At 34.1% G+C, this 19,594-nt stretch overlaps 1 protein-coding gene across 1 annotated transcript in view; it reads left to right on the forward strand.

Moving 5' to 3' along the window:
* The window catches only part of LOC149900755 (uncharacterized), a 115,788-nt gene that overhangs the window by 89,278 nt on the left and 6,916 nt on the right, over positions 1-19,594 (forward strand). The window contains exons 5-15 of the mRNA XM_090112364.1: positions 4,748-4,866; positions 6,223-6,356; positions 6,735-6,832; positions 9,193-9,318; positions 17,086-17,280; positions 17,353-17,485; positions 17,562-17,794; positions 17,867-18,439; positions 18,531-18,755; positions 18,839-19,043; positions 19,117-19,302. Coding sequence (XP_089968490.1) covers positions 4,748-4,866; positions 6,223-6,356; positions 6,735-6,832; positions 9,193-9,318; positions 17,086-17,280; positions 17,353-17,485; positions 17,562-17,794; positions 17,867-18,439; positions 18,531-18,755; positions 18,839-19,043; positions 19,117-19,302 — 2,227 coding nt within the window. The remainder of the gene's footprint in view (positions 1-4,747; positions 4,867-6,222; positions 6,357-6,734; positions 6,833-9,192; positions 9,319-17,085; positions 17,281-17,352; positions 17,486-17,561; positions 17,795-17,866; positions 18,440-18,530; positions 18,756-18,838; positions 19,044-19,116; positions 19,303-19,594) is intronic.

A 19,594-nucleotide genomic window follows, 5' to 3' on the forward strand; every position in this document is an offset into this window, starting at 1 on the left:
TTTTGTTTTTTTTTTCATTATAGCAAAACCTGTGAGCTCTAAGTCACTGGAGTGTAAAAAACCTAAATGGCGTTAATAAAGAAATTAAAATAGGTTTCTAATAATTTTCTTCTGGTTAATTCTTAAATTAATAAATACCGTTATAAATTAAAACCACATTAATTTTACTAAACATTTTCTTTAAATGTATTCGTATCTACATCTATCCACTAAAACCACAGGTAGGTAAGCTCCAACTTGATCAGGTATTTCGAGCAAGTTTATAATGGAGCTTATGTATCAGTTTCAAACTGTGTTTGCTTAACAACCATTTCGCTTTGACTGGTGTACTACAGCAATGTCTATGAATTTCAGCGCAACAAATATAAACATTCATTTTAGTTTACTCCGCTATAAATTTTGGAAACATAATACAGAATATAAAATAGATCGTATATAAGGGAAGCAAGTGGTAGATTATTGTCCACGCCTTCATATCGTTGCGAATCTGCCTAAATCAACGCAGCACCGTGGAAATAACAAAAATAAAGTCCGGAGAAAAACACAAATAGCGCCTCGTCAGGACTTTGCAAATGGAAAAATAAGAGAACATTTCGTCGTCCAAATTCCGACGATTATTGCCAACTACCGACTTCATTGTTTGCTCTAAATAAGATACGTGGTTTTATCTTGCTGCGAACGTAACAATGAAAAACTTTATTCGTTTTTTGTTTCACATTCTAAGATTGTTATTGTGTAAATATAGCTCAATTATCTTGAACTTGTTTATTAGTAATCTTAATGATTAGCTATTATTAAGAGTATATACATTTAAATTTAAGTAATAAAAGTGAGTATTACACCCAAAACAAACTTGACAATAATTACTAATAAAGTAATAAGTAATATATAAGTAAAAATAAATATCAAAGCCAACCTGTAAGCTTAACATTATATTATATTTTATTCGTTAATATCAGCATCTTATTTATTTCAAGAACTAGTGACCTGAACAAAATATGTCTGCGACTTGATATTCACCCAAATCTCTTCTCTAGATTATTACTATTCCAGACGTACGCTTTTAGTAGAATTTAACTACACAAATTTATTTTTAACTTAAATACTTAAATACTTTAGTGAAGCGATTTGGTAAAATAACAACATTAGTTAATTATGTAAACTATTATTATCGTCGACAAACGATTTATATGCCTTTTGTTTACGGGGAAGAAAATTCCAAAGACTCTAGCGTTTGGCGGAAAGTAGAGCATGTGGGATTTTTATCCCCTAAAACCTCGGTGGCCAAATCCATAGCATAGTTAAACGCAAACTAGGAGAATAAGAAATCAAGCAACCCCCGTTTCTTTAAGTTAATAGTTAAGGTTATCCCTGGTGATATCGTCCAATTAACGATGACGTGTAACGTGAGTAGTAACTAAGGCAGGATCGATATTCGATGTTCAATGCTCTCATTAGCCTGTCGCATCACGGGTATCAGATACAATGACGGGGACGATAATGAGCTTATTAATTAATTGTGGCCAGTGATCTATCTGATGTGTAATGAACAATTATTGCAGGTTTAGATATAGTTGCAACTGCCAACTACTCTTTGCTTAGGGAAGCTTTTGATAAACAATACGATAAGCAATATGAGTTTCTTTGGTACCAATGTTTTTATTTTCTCTCTTTATTTAAACATAACTGCTATATTACAAATATTCATATCGTCACACAGTTGTGTATTGATTATATTATTGATTTACTTATTATAAAGTATAAATATATGCTTCATAACGAGGCCTTTATCAACAAAATCGACGTAATGGCTAAACTTTTTATGTCTGGTTAATCAAATATTTTGGGCCACGTCGTAAAACAAAATCTATAAACAAGCAGCACTCATCCCATTTTCAATTCAATTCACGGTAAAACAAAGCCGCTGTGATCGAAAAAAGGAGAAAACATTGAGAGATTACATTAAGGAACAGTTATACAATTTATATAGAATACACCCGAATATATTATGTCTACCTTGTCCGTGTTACTTTGCACGTTTTAATTATGTGTATTATTATGGTCTATATCTATTGATAAAATTAATTTATGTAATATTAAAAAAAATATATCCACACTCACGGTTGATAAAGCTAAAATTGGTTTAAAAAATGACTTTTAAATGTATGTTTATTTCAAAAAATATTCACATTTTAAAGCAGAATTAAACTCACTTCGATATAACATTTACATTGCAAATTACCTAAAGAGATATTACACAGTTGTATAATGGATTAACTACGGTGCAGTGAAGCCGCAGCATCTACTATACAGTAAATCCCATCGCGTTTTTTGTTTTTAGCACTCTACATTGTCCTCTTCGTATTACTTTGTGAGATAACATCGTATGATAATCCTTGCTGTTGCAAGACTGGGCTTTCATTTAGATTGGTCAACTTTAGTGATGTATATTTGCATTAAAAAATATGTAAACTTGAATTATAAGAAAATAATACATCAACAAAACCTTAACTTTTTGTTGTTTAGTGAATATTAGTGGATAGTTCTACTTCTTTAATATTTCATATTTTAAAACACAGTTTGTTCATGACCCTGATCTATGCAAAGTAATATGTAACTTCTAATCCGAATAATATAGTAAAGAGATTAAGGTATCAATATAATTTGATGCGTGCGCAATGTTATGTCTCCTAGCTTTAACGTAAGTGTGCGGCTGTCTGACGATGATCCTTTTATGCCGTCTCATATTTTTCACTGAAAATATGACACAGGAAAAATGGATCTCATGATCCTAAAATCCTGACGTTTTATTTGTAACATGCTGTGACAGTGTCTCAGGTAATGCTAACGAAAACATTACAATTCCATTCTGTATATCTCCGAAATGCAAAGTGCTCCTAAAATAATTAAGTCAAAGATCTCCTATTTTAGTAAATAATATATTCAATTTGTCGTACTATGAAATATACCTACTCTTCAGCAGAAAGTTTTTCTTTATACAGAAAATTCTCATTAAAAATAAAAAGTGAGCTTAAAACAAGTATGTTCAGTACATGGAATGTTAAAAAACGAAACTCGTTTCAAGGGTAAGCACTGAAAATTCGTTAGTAAAATTAATAGGAGTAACATGTGACAGCATTTAATTTTTACAAACATTCGACGATGTAGGCCACTAAGGAATTAGGTCATACAACCGTTTTATAAAATGTCTGCTGCAAACGGGTACCGCTAGATATATTTTATTTGATCACACGCTTGCGGAAATTCGTATAAAGTGATGAAGACATAAAGTCTCCATTTGCATACGTTTACTCAGCGGTGTTCCGTAAAATTTTGCTGTGGGGAGTCAGCTTAACTCGGATGGTAATAACTTCTTGGCATAAGCTGAACCTTATATATAATATCAGTTAAACGATATATACACTGAATACTAAACGAGGTCAGGAATAAGAAATCGGGTATTAAATTATGAGACTGTGCTCTACTTTACGTACATATACTATATTATAGATAGAGCAATAAAATACATAAAAGTAAGATACATAGGTAATAGTTCAGTTTAATAAAATACCAATCGTATTTTAAGATTAAGATAACATTATTGTTGAACTTTTACGTGAGTAAAAAGTTACGATTAAGTACTACAAATAATTTCTTTTTACACTTACTACTAAGCTTTTTAATTGTTTTTCCGTAACCACATATTCCTCCATAAACTTTTATTTATGTAACATAAAATATGACAAACATAACAACTTCCACTTGACAATATGTAGTTATGCTAAGATTGAAAATTGTTGGGCGGCTTAGGAACTTTATGTGCCAATAAAATAATATCGTGCACCGTAAATATTGATATAGCATGTGATAAGCTAGCATATCCTGTATCGGGAAGCTATAACGCATTTTATACGTCTATTATATTAGATGGATGTGAACGGGACCCAGGTTTCGGGTCTAAAGAACGTCCCATGGGAAATATCTATTTTATTCATATTTACCGAAAAGTTATAAGACGACATGCTCCCAATATTCCAACGTGTTTTAAATAGCAACAGCCCAATACAATATTATGTTACGGAATATTCCATTGGATTCATCGTATGAATATTAGAGGAAAAACTTGTTTCAATTACCTACAGTAACCAAAAGATTAAAGTCTCATGTATCAAATTCATAGCTTGAACTCAGTTACCTAAAATCATTAAATTAACTGTGATAATACAAAATAGCTATTACTAACCTACTATTTTTTTAATACTGTAACATAAAATCTACATAAAATAAACATTTTCAACCTAAAGTACGTAATAAATCAATTTTTACCTTCCATTCGAAGTTTACTCCTCAAGGCATCCTTAGAGAAATTAGTACTTATAAGACTTCGGCTCTTTAATTAATACGGTGTAATCCGCCCCCAAAACAATTCTCTCGAGACACAGGAAATCTTTAAGACAATGGGGTTTACTCTGAAGGACGTCTGTAAAGTCATCCAGGCTGATAGAGATTCAAGTTATACACATCACATTTGATTATAAGGAATGACTTGATAATTTTCACATTAAAACAATACAATTGAATGAATCAATGTAATTATTTGTAGATTATGAATAAGTAGGTATATTTCTTACATTTTATTCTATTATCGCATTTAACATATTAATATTTCCAAGATTTCCCTTTTTACGGAAGAAAAGACATTTTACGTACTGAAAACTTCATATAAAGCTAAATTCCTTATTTCCAGGTATGCAACAAAGTTTTTGGCAATGCATCCGCTCTTGCAAAGCACAAGCTAACGCACAGCGATGAGCGCAAATACGTGTGCATTACCTGCGCGAAGGCGTTCAAGAGACAGGATCATTTGTGAGTATTTTCTTTATAATAATTATATTTACTATAAATGATTTGCCAGAATATAAGAGATACGATACGATACATGGAGTTATGGATTTTAACAACACCACTTTACTAAGAGATATGAATTAACTATAGTTGATATGTATCAGTGCTGAATCTTTAAAATATCTAAATGACTGCTTCTATATTATACTACCTTCACATATAATATTTATAAATTTATACCTTCACATAATTACCGTAATTAAATCAATGACACGGTGTGTCCCTTTTTTCTCTTTAATATAGCTCCAAATTTCCCCCAGTTTCGTCTTGATGAATCACCGTATATGTAATGAGGGATGATTACCGCCTGCCGGATTCATGAAGCAACCCGCCACGTTACAACTTCCGAGGGACGATGCATAATTAGGGCCTACTGTCTGATATGCGTACATTTATCTGATTAATACCTACAAATTAAATTTTATTAATTTGATCATTTCATTACTTTCTCGGAATGCGAAATTACGTATATTATGTAACAAAAAATTTAGGCTGCTATAATTTTATTGCATAGTAAACATTATCTTCTTTTTAATGTAAACCATTGAAATAAACATGACTATACTACATTTAAAAAAGCTAGATCCATCCGATGATATTATACTTGTGATATTTGATTATTATCTTTTAGTAGCGTATTTTCGAATCCAGACTATAATCCATATCTGCACGGAATGTTATTCAAATCTGGTTAGCTATTTTGCGTGAAATAATAACAAGCCATTCACCCAAAAAACGTTCGCGCCATCAATCAGATATACATTCCAAGAGATCTACAAAAATCTGAAGTAAATTTCATAGTCTCTACTTTTTCAAAGGTGATAAGTAACAAAAATTGTAAAATAATTGTGTCGCGTTCGGTGAATCCGTAAGCACATGTTCGATGCACAAGGTGTCCCCTTAATCGACGAAGCTCGCACCCCGCATGAATATTAATGACGTCATCATGTTTATAATGCCTGTATTGAGTAAAGTGGCCATGTTATCCGCTGACCTACATCTTACCCATCCTCCATACATACATTACCATCTGTTCGGGTCACGTGTGAATTGTGAGCGTATTGAAGATACATCGATACAACTACTTATAGCAAATGTCTTTTAGCTTGGTGCTACATCCTACGAGTTCAATATTTGTAAACGATTGCCTTTCTGTAATTTGATTCTATCCCTTAAATGATGCATTTTAAGAAATTTATTTAAAAAGTCGTCATATGAAAGTTAACCTTACGCTTTTAATACTTTAATATATAAAGCAATGTTAATTGCGCGATTCTATTATTACGTCAGTTGAATGTCGAAATCTCGCTTGTTTAGAAATGGCCATATGTTGACACATCGAAACAAGAAGCCGTACGAATGCAAAGCGGATGGATGCGGCAAGTCGTACTGCGACGCACGGTCACTGCGCCGGCACACGGAGAACCACCACCAACCACATCCAGAGAAAAGTAAGATAACTTTACTATAAAAAGTAATAAAATATTTTACTTGCTCGATTTACTGGCCTAATTTTATAATGTATACAATGCATTATGCAACAGTTGCATATTTTCCTCACACACGAAAAATTATTATATGAAAGAATATTTTGCGTTTTTAAGTTTTAGTTTGAAATATTTAATGTTAATCACACTTCCACTTTGTACATGCGCTATTACTAAACTGCTATTTCAATTTCATTAAATTCTACTTAACATTAAAATATTGAAAATTATGCAATACACATTGTTTCAAAGACACTATAGCACAACATTGCAGCAAACTACAAAACTAATCTTCGGAATAGCACATGCAATAGCACATGTCACAGCGCTCGCTCGTTTCAGCCGGCAGCGCGGAGAGCGTCGCGGAACGTGACGCGAATGCGGCGCGCGGCGTCTCGCCCGCCTCGCCTTCGCCCGCGCGTGCTGTCCTGCACTCAGATGTGAGTATTGTTTTTACATTTTTATTAAAAAATGTTGTATAAATGTTCTTTGTATATAATGAACTGCCACGTTCAATTTCAGAAATAAATGAATTTGTTAAAAATCTAACGCGAATTCCTCGCGCAACGCTGGTTGATTTGAGACATATTTTTCTTACACATCCTTAATCTGTATAATATATTCCTATGTAATAATAATAACAAATGACAATGTAATCCGCTGTTTAATGTAGGATAAAAAAGTTGATAGTATAAGACACTCACCTCATATGCACAAATAGCACTCCATAATTTGGTTACACATTTTGACACACAGATTTTGTGGTCGCATTTCTACCACTAATACTTATTATTTCAAATCCTACAGCTGGCTTTAGTTTATTGTGTGTGGATTATCGCGCACGGCTGGACTCTATGTTCATCCAAAGCTCTTACAACAGTGCGCGTCTGTTGAAGCCTTTATATTAAAGCCTTTTTGACATTTCAAAATGCATAGTTAAAAAAACCCAGACTCATAGGACTTTATGCATAGAAAGTGATGTGACGCATTTTTGTTCTTAATAGACATTTCACATAATATTCCAATAGCAGAAATAAATTAGGTTCGTGCCACCTTTATCAACGTATTTCGTTGTGAAAATGAATAAAAATCCGTTCAGCGATTCATATGGGCTAGACAAGTGGCAATTTGTAGACGAAAATGCTAGAATAAACGTACGGAAATCATTTGTATCAATATCTCACGTGACCTAGTCGTAACAAATTCTATTTACAACTGCAGAGGGTTAGCTAAGCATAAATTAGAATCGCTTCTGATTGTAACCCACTCATATTGCCTTTGGATCTGAAAACGCCAAAGGAGGAGATATTAAAATAATGCATTTCGTTAATAAATACATTTGTGGAGAACATATTGTATAGTCTACATATAAAAAATACATTGTTTCTACATCCCTTTCCTATCTTTCTCATATTTAAAATTATAAAATGATATTATGCAGGCATAGTAACAGAAACAGTAAAAACTTACAAGTATCTAATAAAACGCAACTTAAACACTAAAAATTACCGCCATTTTAAAATAATTTCTACTAAAATATCCACCTAGACTTCCTCAACTGAGGCGATTAACATTTTTATTCCATTAAAATATTATGCTGCATAAAACTTAATGAAGCCTGAAAAATGAAAGATGGAGAAAAGTAAGTAGTAAAAATTTACAAAGAATAAAAGTTCAAATCTCTATTCTACATATTTGAAAATGTGTTATGAAAAATCCATTATAACTTTTGTGACGTATATTCCTGAAGTTACTTTTAGCTACAGCTAAATTTATAAGGTAATACCAAATATATAACATGATTAAACCCCATTTAAATAAAATTGATGATAGCAATCAAATCGTACATCACATAATATAATATAAAATATTCCCCACAAAACATGCTCAATGATCTTTCAACGTCATTTAAATTATCGAGTACTCGCAGCACATATCTCATGCGTTCAATCAGATCACTTCAATACAAGTGAAACTGGCTGGCATCCAATAGAGCGTGTGTAAAATTCAAAGCCGGACGTCCCTATTAATTAACCAATTAGCCTGAATCCGGGTCGTGTGCTCTTTTAATTTCACGCTACCATTAAAGGTTTTCGAGCAAAAAAACAGGAGTAATGGCGGCCGTGTTCCCTTAATTTCAACAAAATACAGCTGTTCAGACAACAATTGGGAACAATTTCTAACTGAGTTTTAATAAGAGAAAGCGTTTCGAGTTGTTTATTGTTGGGATCAATAACCCTCTTGTAGGTGAGCGCTTAAAATGTTTACTGGGTTTTAAGAGATCGCGATTTTAATTAAACAATTATAAGAATAAGAAAATTGATTTCAGTTTTATTCGTTAAGAATTTATTCCATTTTTAATTTGCAGTATTTACGCTACTATAATACTTACTCAATTACTCATTCTCCGTTTCAAAGCGGACAAACCAATTTGTGTATTCAAAAGTTTATATATCAGTATAGATCTAGCTTTATGATATAAACAAATTAATTGCAACTACTGTCAATAAATCAGCTATTATATTACAGACAGTTTAAAATTCCTTTATACCATGTGTACGTCATCTAACATTTTCTATATGTACTCACTTATCAATTTCTTTATGTATCATCTGACACATAGAATTAGTACTAACCTCTCATATTTTTAACCAAAGAAGTAAAATCCTTAAACATTATAAAAAAAGTTTCTTTTCTATGTTTAGTCCATTTACCTGAGAGTTCAAAAGTACAAATAATAAATAACAATATAGGTCAAAAAGTGTCAAAAAACCGTCCCTTAAACAACTGCTTCTTACAGACAAGTAACGGTTCCGAGAAGTCCAGTGTGACGAGCACAAGCGGGAGCGGTGGCGGGGACAGCACGCCGCCGCGCACGCCGCCCGCACCGCCCCGACCCAAGCCTAAAGCCAGGCCGAAAGCTGCTGTGAGTATTAGATGCTATTATAGGAACATTAGTGCCTTTTAACATGTGCCACATCTAACTCAATTAAGAAAAAGATAATGTTATCTGTGTATTGTCAACTGTTTAGTTTAAAAAATATAGTATTTCAATGTGGTCTACGCATTTGAATATTATACCTACAGATATTTCAGTCACAAACTTAACAGCAACTTGATGTGTAAATTTGGCTTCAGTCGTTCCTTCTCTAATAAAAAAGCTAAAATAAAAGAAAATAATAGAAAGTCTTAGTATAAACTTTAAGTGTTACGAAGACATATTTAATGTAACTTCTAACTTCGGGCTACGACACCTACGCAGCGCTACGCCGCGTAGCGATGTAGACATGACCTCAGCTTTCACTTAAAATCATTTACGGTTTCAAACAAACTTACTTATTTGTTTTTGATTTACTAAAAATGTTCAATATTTTTGAATAATAATATAATAACTTAAAGCAGCGACTAAACAATCTGTCTAAGAAATATGTATTTCTATTCTTATTTCATAAAATAATGTGTCATTGAGTTAATTTATTCAAGAATCGTTTGTTCTTTATCTATCTCAGCCTTCAAAACAGCGTACCAACGATAGCGAATTATTAATTTGACAAAATTTAGGGTGAAAACAATGTAATCCGTGGGAAGATTGCGAGCTAGGCGCGGAATTCTTATGCTAATCGGCTAATTGTGATACATCGCGGATCGGACTGGTCCACTGCGAAACATCAAATTAAATCGGGCATTCATCCTTTGTGCGCTAAATAATTCATCTGCGGCTCTCCCTCGACCGCCGTCCGTCCGTCCTATACACACACGTACCCGACGCGACGTGACTCCGATATCGTAACAGATTTGATTCGTAATTTTATTTGGTTCACTTGTTGGGTAAATCGGAACTGTGTAGTAATATTGGCTGCAACCAGATATAGGGTAGGTATAGAATATAATTGAAATCGTAAATATCCAACAAGCTCATTGGTAAATTGCAACAATTTATACCTAATAATAATTTTCAATGTCCGTTTTTACATTTTTATTTTTTCATATTTTTACTAAAACATAAATAATATAAATTCAGCGTTTATTTCGATCTTTTGAAATGACATAAGTAACTAAAATTATCTGTTTCACAAAATTGTATGCTCTAAACAACCAAAACAAATCAATACGTAAATATTTAATAGCTATACCTTTTGTTTACGAAATGAATGGTTAACTCTCCCTCATAATCGGGTCCAGGGGCTCACGATTCGCGACCGCTAATGCGACACTATCACCTGTTTACGGCCCCGGATTACTAGTTTTGCAACTTACCACCTTAACAAACAACTATGATTATTCCAAATGTAGTTTGATGGGATCTATAAATTTGGAACCGTGAGAATATTTAGAACACTATTTGTGAAATTTAATTACCATATTTTAATGATATTTGTTCATACTATTAGTTAATATCTACTACTTAATTAATAAAAATAGTGTTATTAAAAAAATACAATTATCTACTTTCTTAATTTTTATTTCTTATAATGTGATATAAGTATAACATAGTAGTTACCAATTTAAAAAGTTAGTTACCAATAAACCTGATTTCTACATTATCTTTATTTTATGATTTTACATCGATAATTCACGTTTCAATTTATGCGTGTTCCAAAACGTATTCACTTTCTAATACCGAGCTCATCAAAAGCGAAAGCAAAAGCGGTATGTGTTCTGTAATCCGATCTCGTTAAAATTTTGATTAGAAATTACTCATTCATTAAGTAAGGCTTCATCGGAACCGCAGTAAAGAGCAATCGTGCGTGAATTAGTGATTCAATATTAATAACATCAGCAGACTATCGGCGCCAACGCCAATAATAGCGGACCTATCGGCGTGGGACTGTAAGACGAATCCTTGGTGAAATCGTTCTCATGAATGACTGATGAGGGGTCGACATAAAACGGCCGTGTAACTACAGCGGCGGGCTTTATTAAAAGCACTCACTTTGATCGCGGGCTCGATTTGACGTCACCTGCAGGAAGCAATAAAGGACGGCACAACGCAGGTTCATAATTACAAACGACCCGACGCAGTTATGTTCACAACATATTGACAGCGGTATGCCTTTGAACGAAATAAATCCGCTTTATGCCACTTCATTACAGGGTAGTAAATGACAAATTCGTGTTCATAATTGCAAAATAATTATGCTACAACGTGGTCGCTCCTGTGAGCTCCCGTCTATTAGTTTATGTTTTCCATTTTAATATGTCTGTTATTTAACGATACAATGTGTTAAAGCATATAGTTACATGTAACATGACATGAAATTAATTACCTAATAAGTGAATTAATATGATTCCATAAATCTGTAAGGTAAACAAGAATTTATGAATGTTTCAAAGATATAGATACACACATTACCGACAAAACGGTGAGAATGAAAAACGTAAACGAACCTAAAACCTAAAAGAATCCCCTTTATATCAACAAATGTACCAAAAAACATAAAATGGTGTAAAAGCTCGGCACCTGCGGTCGTTCAATAAGAGTAGATTGAGCAGGAATGGCCGCCTCTGCGGTCTGCAATTTCTACTCAACGCCCACAAATTGCATTTTGCCGCTTTCTTAAAGCTGTAACACATCGAAAATATTAGAATTTATTTATGGCTATAAAATTCGCCGTCTTGCGCTTACGATAAATTTTCAAGTAGACAGTATTAAAAACCATAAACTTCGCTTGCATTGCAAGTCTATAAAAGTAGATGGGAATGTAAATATACACCATTATGTCAGTGTTAGTTGTTAAGTGTCCCACTAAATAATATTTATTTCATATTACTCGTATTTCCATACGTACATCTCAATATTACAATATAACTTTTTAATGTATTGACAAAGTATGTATCACAAGCAATTAATATTTTTTCGCATCATTAAATGCAATTTTAACTTACCCTGTAACGTAACAAATCGATTCGAAGCGTACTTTGGAACTTGTTAAAAATTGTTTATTAATATTTTTATAAAAGAAACACCGTGGCGTGTAACTTTTTCGCACCTTTTAAGTCCTCGAAAAGTTAGGCGATTCCAATTTGATTCATTCCAACTGTCGGAAAGATGTGAATATTTTATTGACGTTCCATATTTCCCCTCGCAACAAGAAAGAAAAGTTTCCATGCCAATATAAGCGATATAAAAATATCATAGCCGTATTTTTTGTATATTATTATTAATCGAAGACCTCTTTTGAGCAAAATCTCGTTGAATTTAAACGTGAATTCAATAAGTTTCAAAAGAAGTTATGAATCAAGGGAGGTTAAAATTGACTGATTACTAAGAGTGATCACGAATATTTTGTAATTATCTAATTGCTTGATTAAAATTGCAATTAGATATGAATTAAGAATTCTACATATTTCTAAACTTTTGCGATTATTCATTCATACAAGAGCAACCCAATTACGATTTGAAAATGGTAACTTTTGAGTACCGTCTTGCATTGGCCTACTCCGCTAATGTGACATTAGAATGTCGTCCTTCCCCCTGCGTATCGCACGCAAGCTCTCCATTAATAATGCAGGGTGACAACGACGCAGGTGGCGCAAGGAGCCGCTCCGCCGATAAACGGCCCGATGCATAATTGAAGACGTCTGCCTTCTACCGCTTACGTGACTACCGCTGAATCTCTAGCAATATTCACCCTATTGGTTAAATATGGATGATTAGCTTTGACTCAAATTTATGGCGGGCTATTTACAATTGTCCCTTTTTTCAAGTAAAAGTTGTAGCACATCTCAAGGCGTACGTTGTTTGTTGTTTTACTTTCAACTTTATATTCAAAAAGTTAAGTCTAGTCTTAATTTTAATGCAAAGATTACTTAATACTTGTCTAAATACTGCTTTCATTAAGCTTCAAATAATTCAGAGTACAAGTGTACACGTGATATCTATTAATTCACAACTTGCTTCGTAACAAAGCGTAATTACCTAAGTGTGTCTCAAGTGGGTATTATTCATAGGTTGAAAATTACTAAACATTTACTAATTGCTCTGTTAGCTAATTTCCTTCAAATTCATTAGAGCTTTTCTCTGAAACTGCAATAAATCTTAGTAATTATATTGCTTCTATTAAGAATTAACAATATTGAAATACAAATATTATTATGTATCTCAGTCTCATTTTCTATTAATAAATCAGAACCTTATTATTTAATACTAATGATATCTAAGAAATATGAACCTACGAATTGGGAGAATGATCATAAATCACCAAAAGAAACGTAATGCTATCCTGAAATAAACGTTTTCTATAAAAAAAACCTTTCACTGCTTTACATACTAGATACATAGTTTTGTATGTGTTGTTGGAACACCTCTATATAAGTAGGTGTAATATTGAAGAAGAAAAGAGTCAATATATAAGCCTGGTCCCGCATAGCATGAGTCATGACCTCTAACCGAGCTGCGACCTCTCACCTAGCCACGTGGCGCACCTATTGTTAATGTCCTGTGAGCTCAATTCCTATACGACAACACACTATGTCCGCATTAAAACGCCACGCTTCTATTACAATAGGAAGTTTATGCTAACGTATTCAAGCTGCATTCAAAATTGTTACGGTTTGTACACTAAATTAACATTTGTACCTTTAGTAAAAATTTCGATTTAATAGATTTACATTTTTTTTTTACACTTTAGCTTATTTTTTTTACAAAACAGCTAAAATTAAACATAAGTAAGTTATATTAAGTTTTATTACAAGTTAGAAGTGCAAAGAATGCATATCGAACATCATGAACTTAGTCCCATAAACAATTTATTTATTTCTTAATTTATTATAATTGTACAAAAATTTCAATGCAATGTAAGTTACATTTAATTTACATATAATTTTATATAAATATTATATAAATAAACACTTTTAGCTTAAATGTATCTTATCACTTTTTTCTACTAAATTGCTTCAATTCTTATTAATTTTCATTGTTCCTTGAAAAATAATATACCACAGCAGTGAGTTTCTATGAATGTTTATAATGTTCTAAAAAATTACTAAGTATGTATTCAAAAGGATGATCTAATTTATTTAAACACCCCATACTAAGTTTAATTTATTATTTTTATTAACTCCTTGATCTCCTATTGGAATTGAAAACTTTCACACGATCGTTTTAGCACACCAGCTGCTGCTAATTTCTATTTAGCAAATAGATCTTATTCGCCTTTGATTTCTCATCTAGTGTGAATACATTATAGACTACAGGCCCATGTTGAAAAAATTATGGGTCATTTGACCCACCAGGTGACCTATCTAGAACGATATAAGAGCATAAAATAATAAGATTCAGCAATATGACGTCACTTGTAAGCTGTCCACCTGAGTGCAGATGAGAATTCGAAGGTTCAGGTAGAGATTTTCTCCCCTTGTCTCCATGGTTTTTGTACGGCGTTGCGGAATAATTGATTAAAAGTAGTATAGAAATAGTATGACACAGATGCCGTACAAAATCAAATGACCAAATTTACCCCGGCAACTGTCGAAAAATAAAAATAAATTCCGACTTTGTGGACCACCATTTTTGTACGGCATCTGTGTCATAGTATTTCTATACTGCTTTTAAGCCATTATTCCGCAACGCCGTACAAAAATCATGGAGATAAGGGGAGAAAATCTCTACCTGAACTTTCGAATTCTCATCTGCACTCAGGTGGACAGCTTACGAGTGACGTCATAGTGCTGAATCTTATAATTGTATGCTCTTATATCATTCTAGATAGGTCAGGTGGTGGGTCAAATGACCCATAATTTTTTCAACATGGGCCTGTAGTCTATTATTATGCATATGCAAATCACACGCGATACATTCCCGTGACCCATTGTTGCTGGACTGGTCATTTTATCTTACATTTCGCGAGTTCAAAACATCAAATCGAGGGGTCATCTCTTCGATATCTTTCCCATACATTGTACAATCATTCCATGTTTGTGAATCGTGAGATCAACACCCTGGACCTTGATAAAGTACGCTAATTTTATAAGACGAATATTATTGTTTTCTTCTTTCATGCTAAGATTGATTACATTTACTTGTGCTGATATAAACTTGTGCCTGTAATGGATTGGATCACGCAACTGTTTCAAACACCCACATTCGCAAAACCTAGGGTAAGTTTTTTGCGTGTCTTAAATATTGTTAAACTATTGAACACTACTACTACTAGACATTTATTTTTATAGACTGAGGATAATTGTGATCACAATTGCAAAGGAAACAATTAGGTACCTAATATTATTAAAGAATAAATGAGTATACGCTTTTATTGTATTACGTTGATCTACTGTTATGAAAGTCTTCCAAGTGCACTTAGAACGCCAGAACAAACTAAAACTAAGTACAATATGAACTGAAGAAACTTGTTAACGTTGATTTAAAACCTAAAATGGGAGCATACAGAATATTTCAGTCCAAGGAACGACTTAACTACGGTACAAGTGTGATATATGGCAAAAACGCTGTACTACCGCCGCCCGCCCGCTCCGAACATCTGCACCTACCGCGCATTAACCTAACGAGCTGCCCTAATGGCACCCGTTAGGGCTACCATACGCTAAAAAACTTCAAATCAAATAAATTACGCTTCCGACCCACTTTACAGACGTATCTCTAAACGCATCAGTCACCTGACAACTCTTATTTGTTGCTATAACGCGTGACAACGTGACAAAATATTTACTTGTTTGGGCAACAAAATACACTACTCGTTCATAAGTTGTAGTTTTTGTGCGTTAGGATAAATGAAGCACGAGTAAATGCTTATATACGTTGACGGCAAAAGTGTGTACCTATGGGTACAATGATAACTCCTCCGCTAAATATAATTAAAATAATGGCAATATATTGGATCTTTATACATTAAATAGATGAACTTTACCAATAAATGTGAATAAATCGTTATTTATTACGTTTTTGCTACTGTATTTTTTTACGTTTTTGTATAAAAATGTAAAAAATGTTTAATAAACATTCGCGTATGCAAGTTGCAATGCGGTGTAAGTTATGCAAGAACATTATGCAGGCGGAGCCTCATTAGCCTTTTACAATGAAAACGAATGCAACTCCTCTCTGCTTATCTATATCACAGCTTTATTATCTTATGATAATAAAACGATATAAAATTCTACAAAAGTTACAAACCTTAACTTATCGAAATAATATTATATAATAATATTATGATCTAAGTTAATATAAATTAAGTATCTTGTCATTAGCAAAATTTATTGTCATTCGGTTTATCTCTATAAGCTAATCATCTATATCTAGTTACATTATATGGTAAGCTAATTAAGCAACTTTTATGACACACACGTTAGCATCCAGTTTTAAAATTTCACTCCGCGCGCTAGGAAATTCTAGTTTGACATTGCCGCGGTGCGACGGACGTCCGCAACTAATTAAAATTCTACGTGAATGAATAACTGCCCTGCACAACTTGCACTTTGTGGTAAATTATACTAATAAATACAGCAACATTTTTATTAAATAGTTACCTTGCTTGTGGTTATTCTTGTTCCTTATTTTATATTTGTAATTTGCATTCGACTTTCTTCCTTTTTAAGTCAGCCGCGATTAGGGCGAGTCCATCAAAATCCATTAATTACCCTCAAATATTAACGAGCTGTTCGAGGTTGAAAGTTTGTGCCTAAATTAGAAAGTGCGTAATAAGTTGGAAAATCTTTAAAGGTTTCGTTAATTTCACAGACGCAGCAGGGAAGTCCAAAATGCGGGGGTGGTACCGCTGCGAGCGGAACGCCGAGTAATGCCACAAGCGTGGGCGGGAGCGGGACACGGGCCACTGAAATCAAACCAGTCGAGTGTAATCTTTGTCATCGAAAATTCAAAAATATTCCCGCTCTCAACGGACATATGCGACTGCACGGTGGTTATTTTAAAAAGGTATGTCAATTTCGCTCCGCCATTTAAATGCATTCAAATTTCTTAAGAATATATCCATTTACTATTGTACAGGATTCGGACAATAAGAAGTTAGATAAGAAAGAATCTACTGGACCTCCGCTACAAACAGCATCGGTATCTGTGAGAGCGCTTATAGAAGAAAAGATCATCAGTCGTCGAGGAGCTACAACTACTCAACCGACAGGTAAGTTAATCTTTTCATATTATGTTTATAATATCAACGTGTATTAAAGTTTTAATAAGAAAATGAATAATTACAGGTGTTACAATAGATACGTCATCGCGTTCGGGCTTTGCAACACCAGCGCCACCACCATTATCAAACATTCGTGCATCATCAACATCTCCAGCCTCACCAGTCACGACTTCGGTACATTTTGTATCGCCAAAAGTCCCGCCAGTTGTTAGTTTTGCTAGCAATGCTACATCCAATCTTAATTCTGTTCATAGAGATTCTACTCTTATTGAACTTTTGAAGAAAGGAAACAGTAAGGTATGTAATAAAGCAAAAAAATGTGTAGTTAAGTCCGTAATAAATTAAAAATTAATTATTACTATATTTCAGGTTGTAAAGCGATCTGCGTCAGATCCAGGACAGTCTTCGCCACAGCAAGATTTCACTTTTCGACCCGAATTATTCGGAGTTTCATTTAATTCAGATGATGGGTACTTTTCGCCCGCTCTTAATGAAGATACCTTCCAATTCGCTACGACCGCTGATCAATTAGAGGAACTAGCATCGCTAGAAGATTACGCGACCGTAGCGGCCTCAATCCATGAGCGATCACCAGTCACGTTCCCGTCCAATCGCCGTTTGGCTGCAGTACTAAATTCTCCTCTACCAGAATCGTTAGCCGATTTTGGAGCTTGCCACGGCGGGCCTGCGATAACATCGCCTGGAATTCCAGGATATACAGACAATTCTCCGAGCCTTTCTTATGGTGATTCGCCTGGTTTAGCTTACACTGCCGCATCCCCGAGTGGAGGTTACTCAACGCATCCGACACCGTCCCCTAGTTTAGCTTACCCCACACCTCCCGCATCGCAAGATGCTCAATCACCGGCACATTCTGTCCCAAGAGCTTCATCACCACTTACAGCTGCATTTTTTACTGCGACAATGTCTAGTCAAGAAGAGGTAACCGCATATTTTCATTGGATATAATAAAATTTATATTTTCTGATACAGTTTAGTTTGGAGGCAAAATAACACTTTTATTTTATTTTAGGTTGAAGAAGCTCTCGAAGAAGTTTTGCCGGAGGAGTGTCGATCGTTAGATGCGTATACACTCCAACCTTCACCGACAGCTCGGCGAATGATGCTTAATTCTGAAGATCCTCTCCTATCGAGCAGTCCGCGAGATTTTCCTCATCAGAGATCAACACGACGTCATAACCGTTCAGTGACACCGATGTCTACATCACTTCAGCAATGGCAATCTGATTCTCTTCAAGTGCGTGATATTACTCAACTTATGGAATTTACCTGTTTTCTTATATGTTGAGCGGATGAAATGTATTTTTTTTTTCTATGAAGGTATGCGTGGAAGGCCGAGATCCAGTACCAGCGGTGTTCCTTAGTCCAAGTAGTATACCGGCCTCACCGCAGCGGCGAAAAAGGAAAGCGTCTCCAGCTGGCCCGTACCGCTCTCGTATGCGTCGAGTCACCAGCCACTACACACCGCAACCAATTCTGCAACCTGATAGAGATGGTCCTGGGCTTTATGCAGATTTACTTAACGGTATGTTAATTTTAGATATTCTACATTTTGTTTAGAACTGAACTTTAAAAATTTAACTTATGTACCGTTTCAGGGTTGTCCAATTCAGAGGTTGACGTGTTAGCTCAGTTTGAAGATAATCAGAAGCCACAAATAAATATTGGGCCGGAACATCAAGCTGATATACCAGAGTTGTGCAACGATCGTATTGATCTCCATCGAGTACCTGAACAGTTACTTTGGGATCCAGGCATCAATGATGCGTTAGATGATAACGAAGGTATTAACAATAATTAAATTATAAACCTTTGTTTGACATATTTTACAGTTATTTTATACATATGAGGTTTAAAACTGCTTCATGATTATTTTGCACATTCTGCGTTTTTGCCGTAGTAAATACGAAACATTTTTTTATATTGCACTTAATTATTAAAATTACCTGATAAATTGAAGTTGACCACAAGCTATATAATATGCAATCTAGCTATGTGCTTAACTTTTCGTACAACACATAATACCTATCGTGTTATTTGCGTGAAATCGTTGACTCGTGATCGTGTTAAGCAATA

Source organism: Colias eurytheme, chromosome 18 (assembly GCF_061535395.1).
Source record: "Colias eurytheme isolate Ceu_HAF_F1 chromosome 18, ilColEury1 Martin Lab GWU primary, whole genome shotgun sequence".
Lineage (NCBI taxonomy): Eukaryota > Metazoa > Arthropoda > Insecta > Lepidoptera > Pieridae > Colias > Colias eurytheme.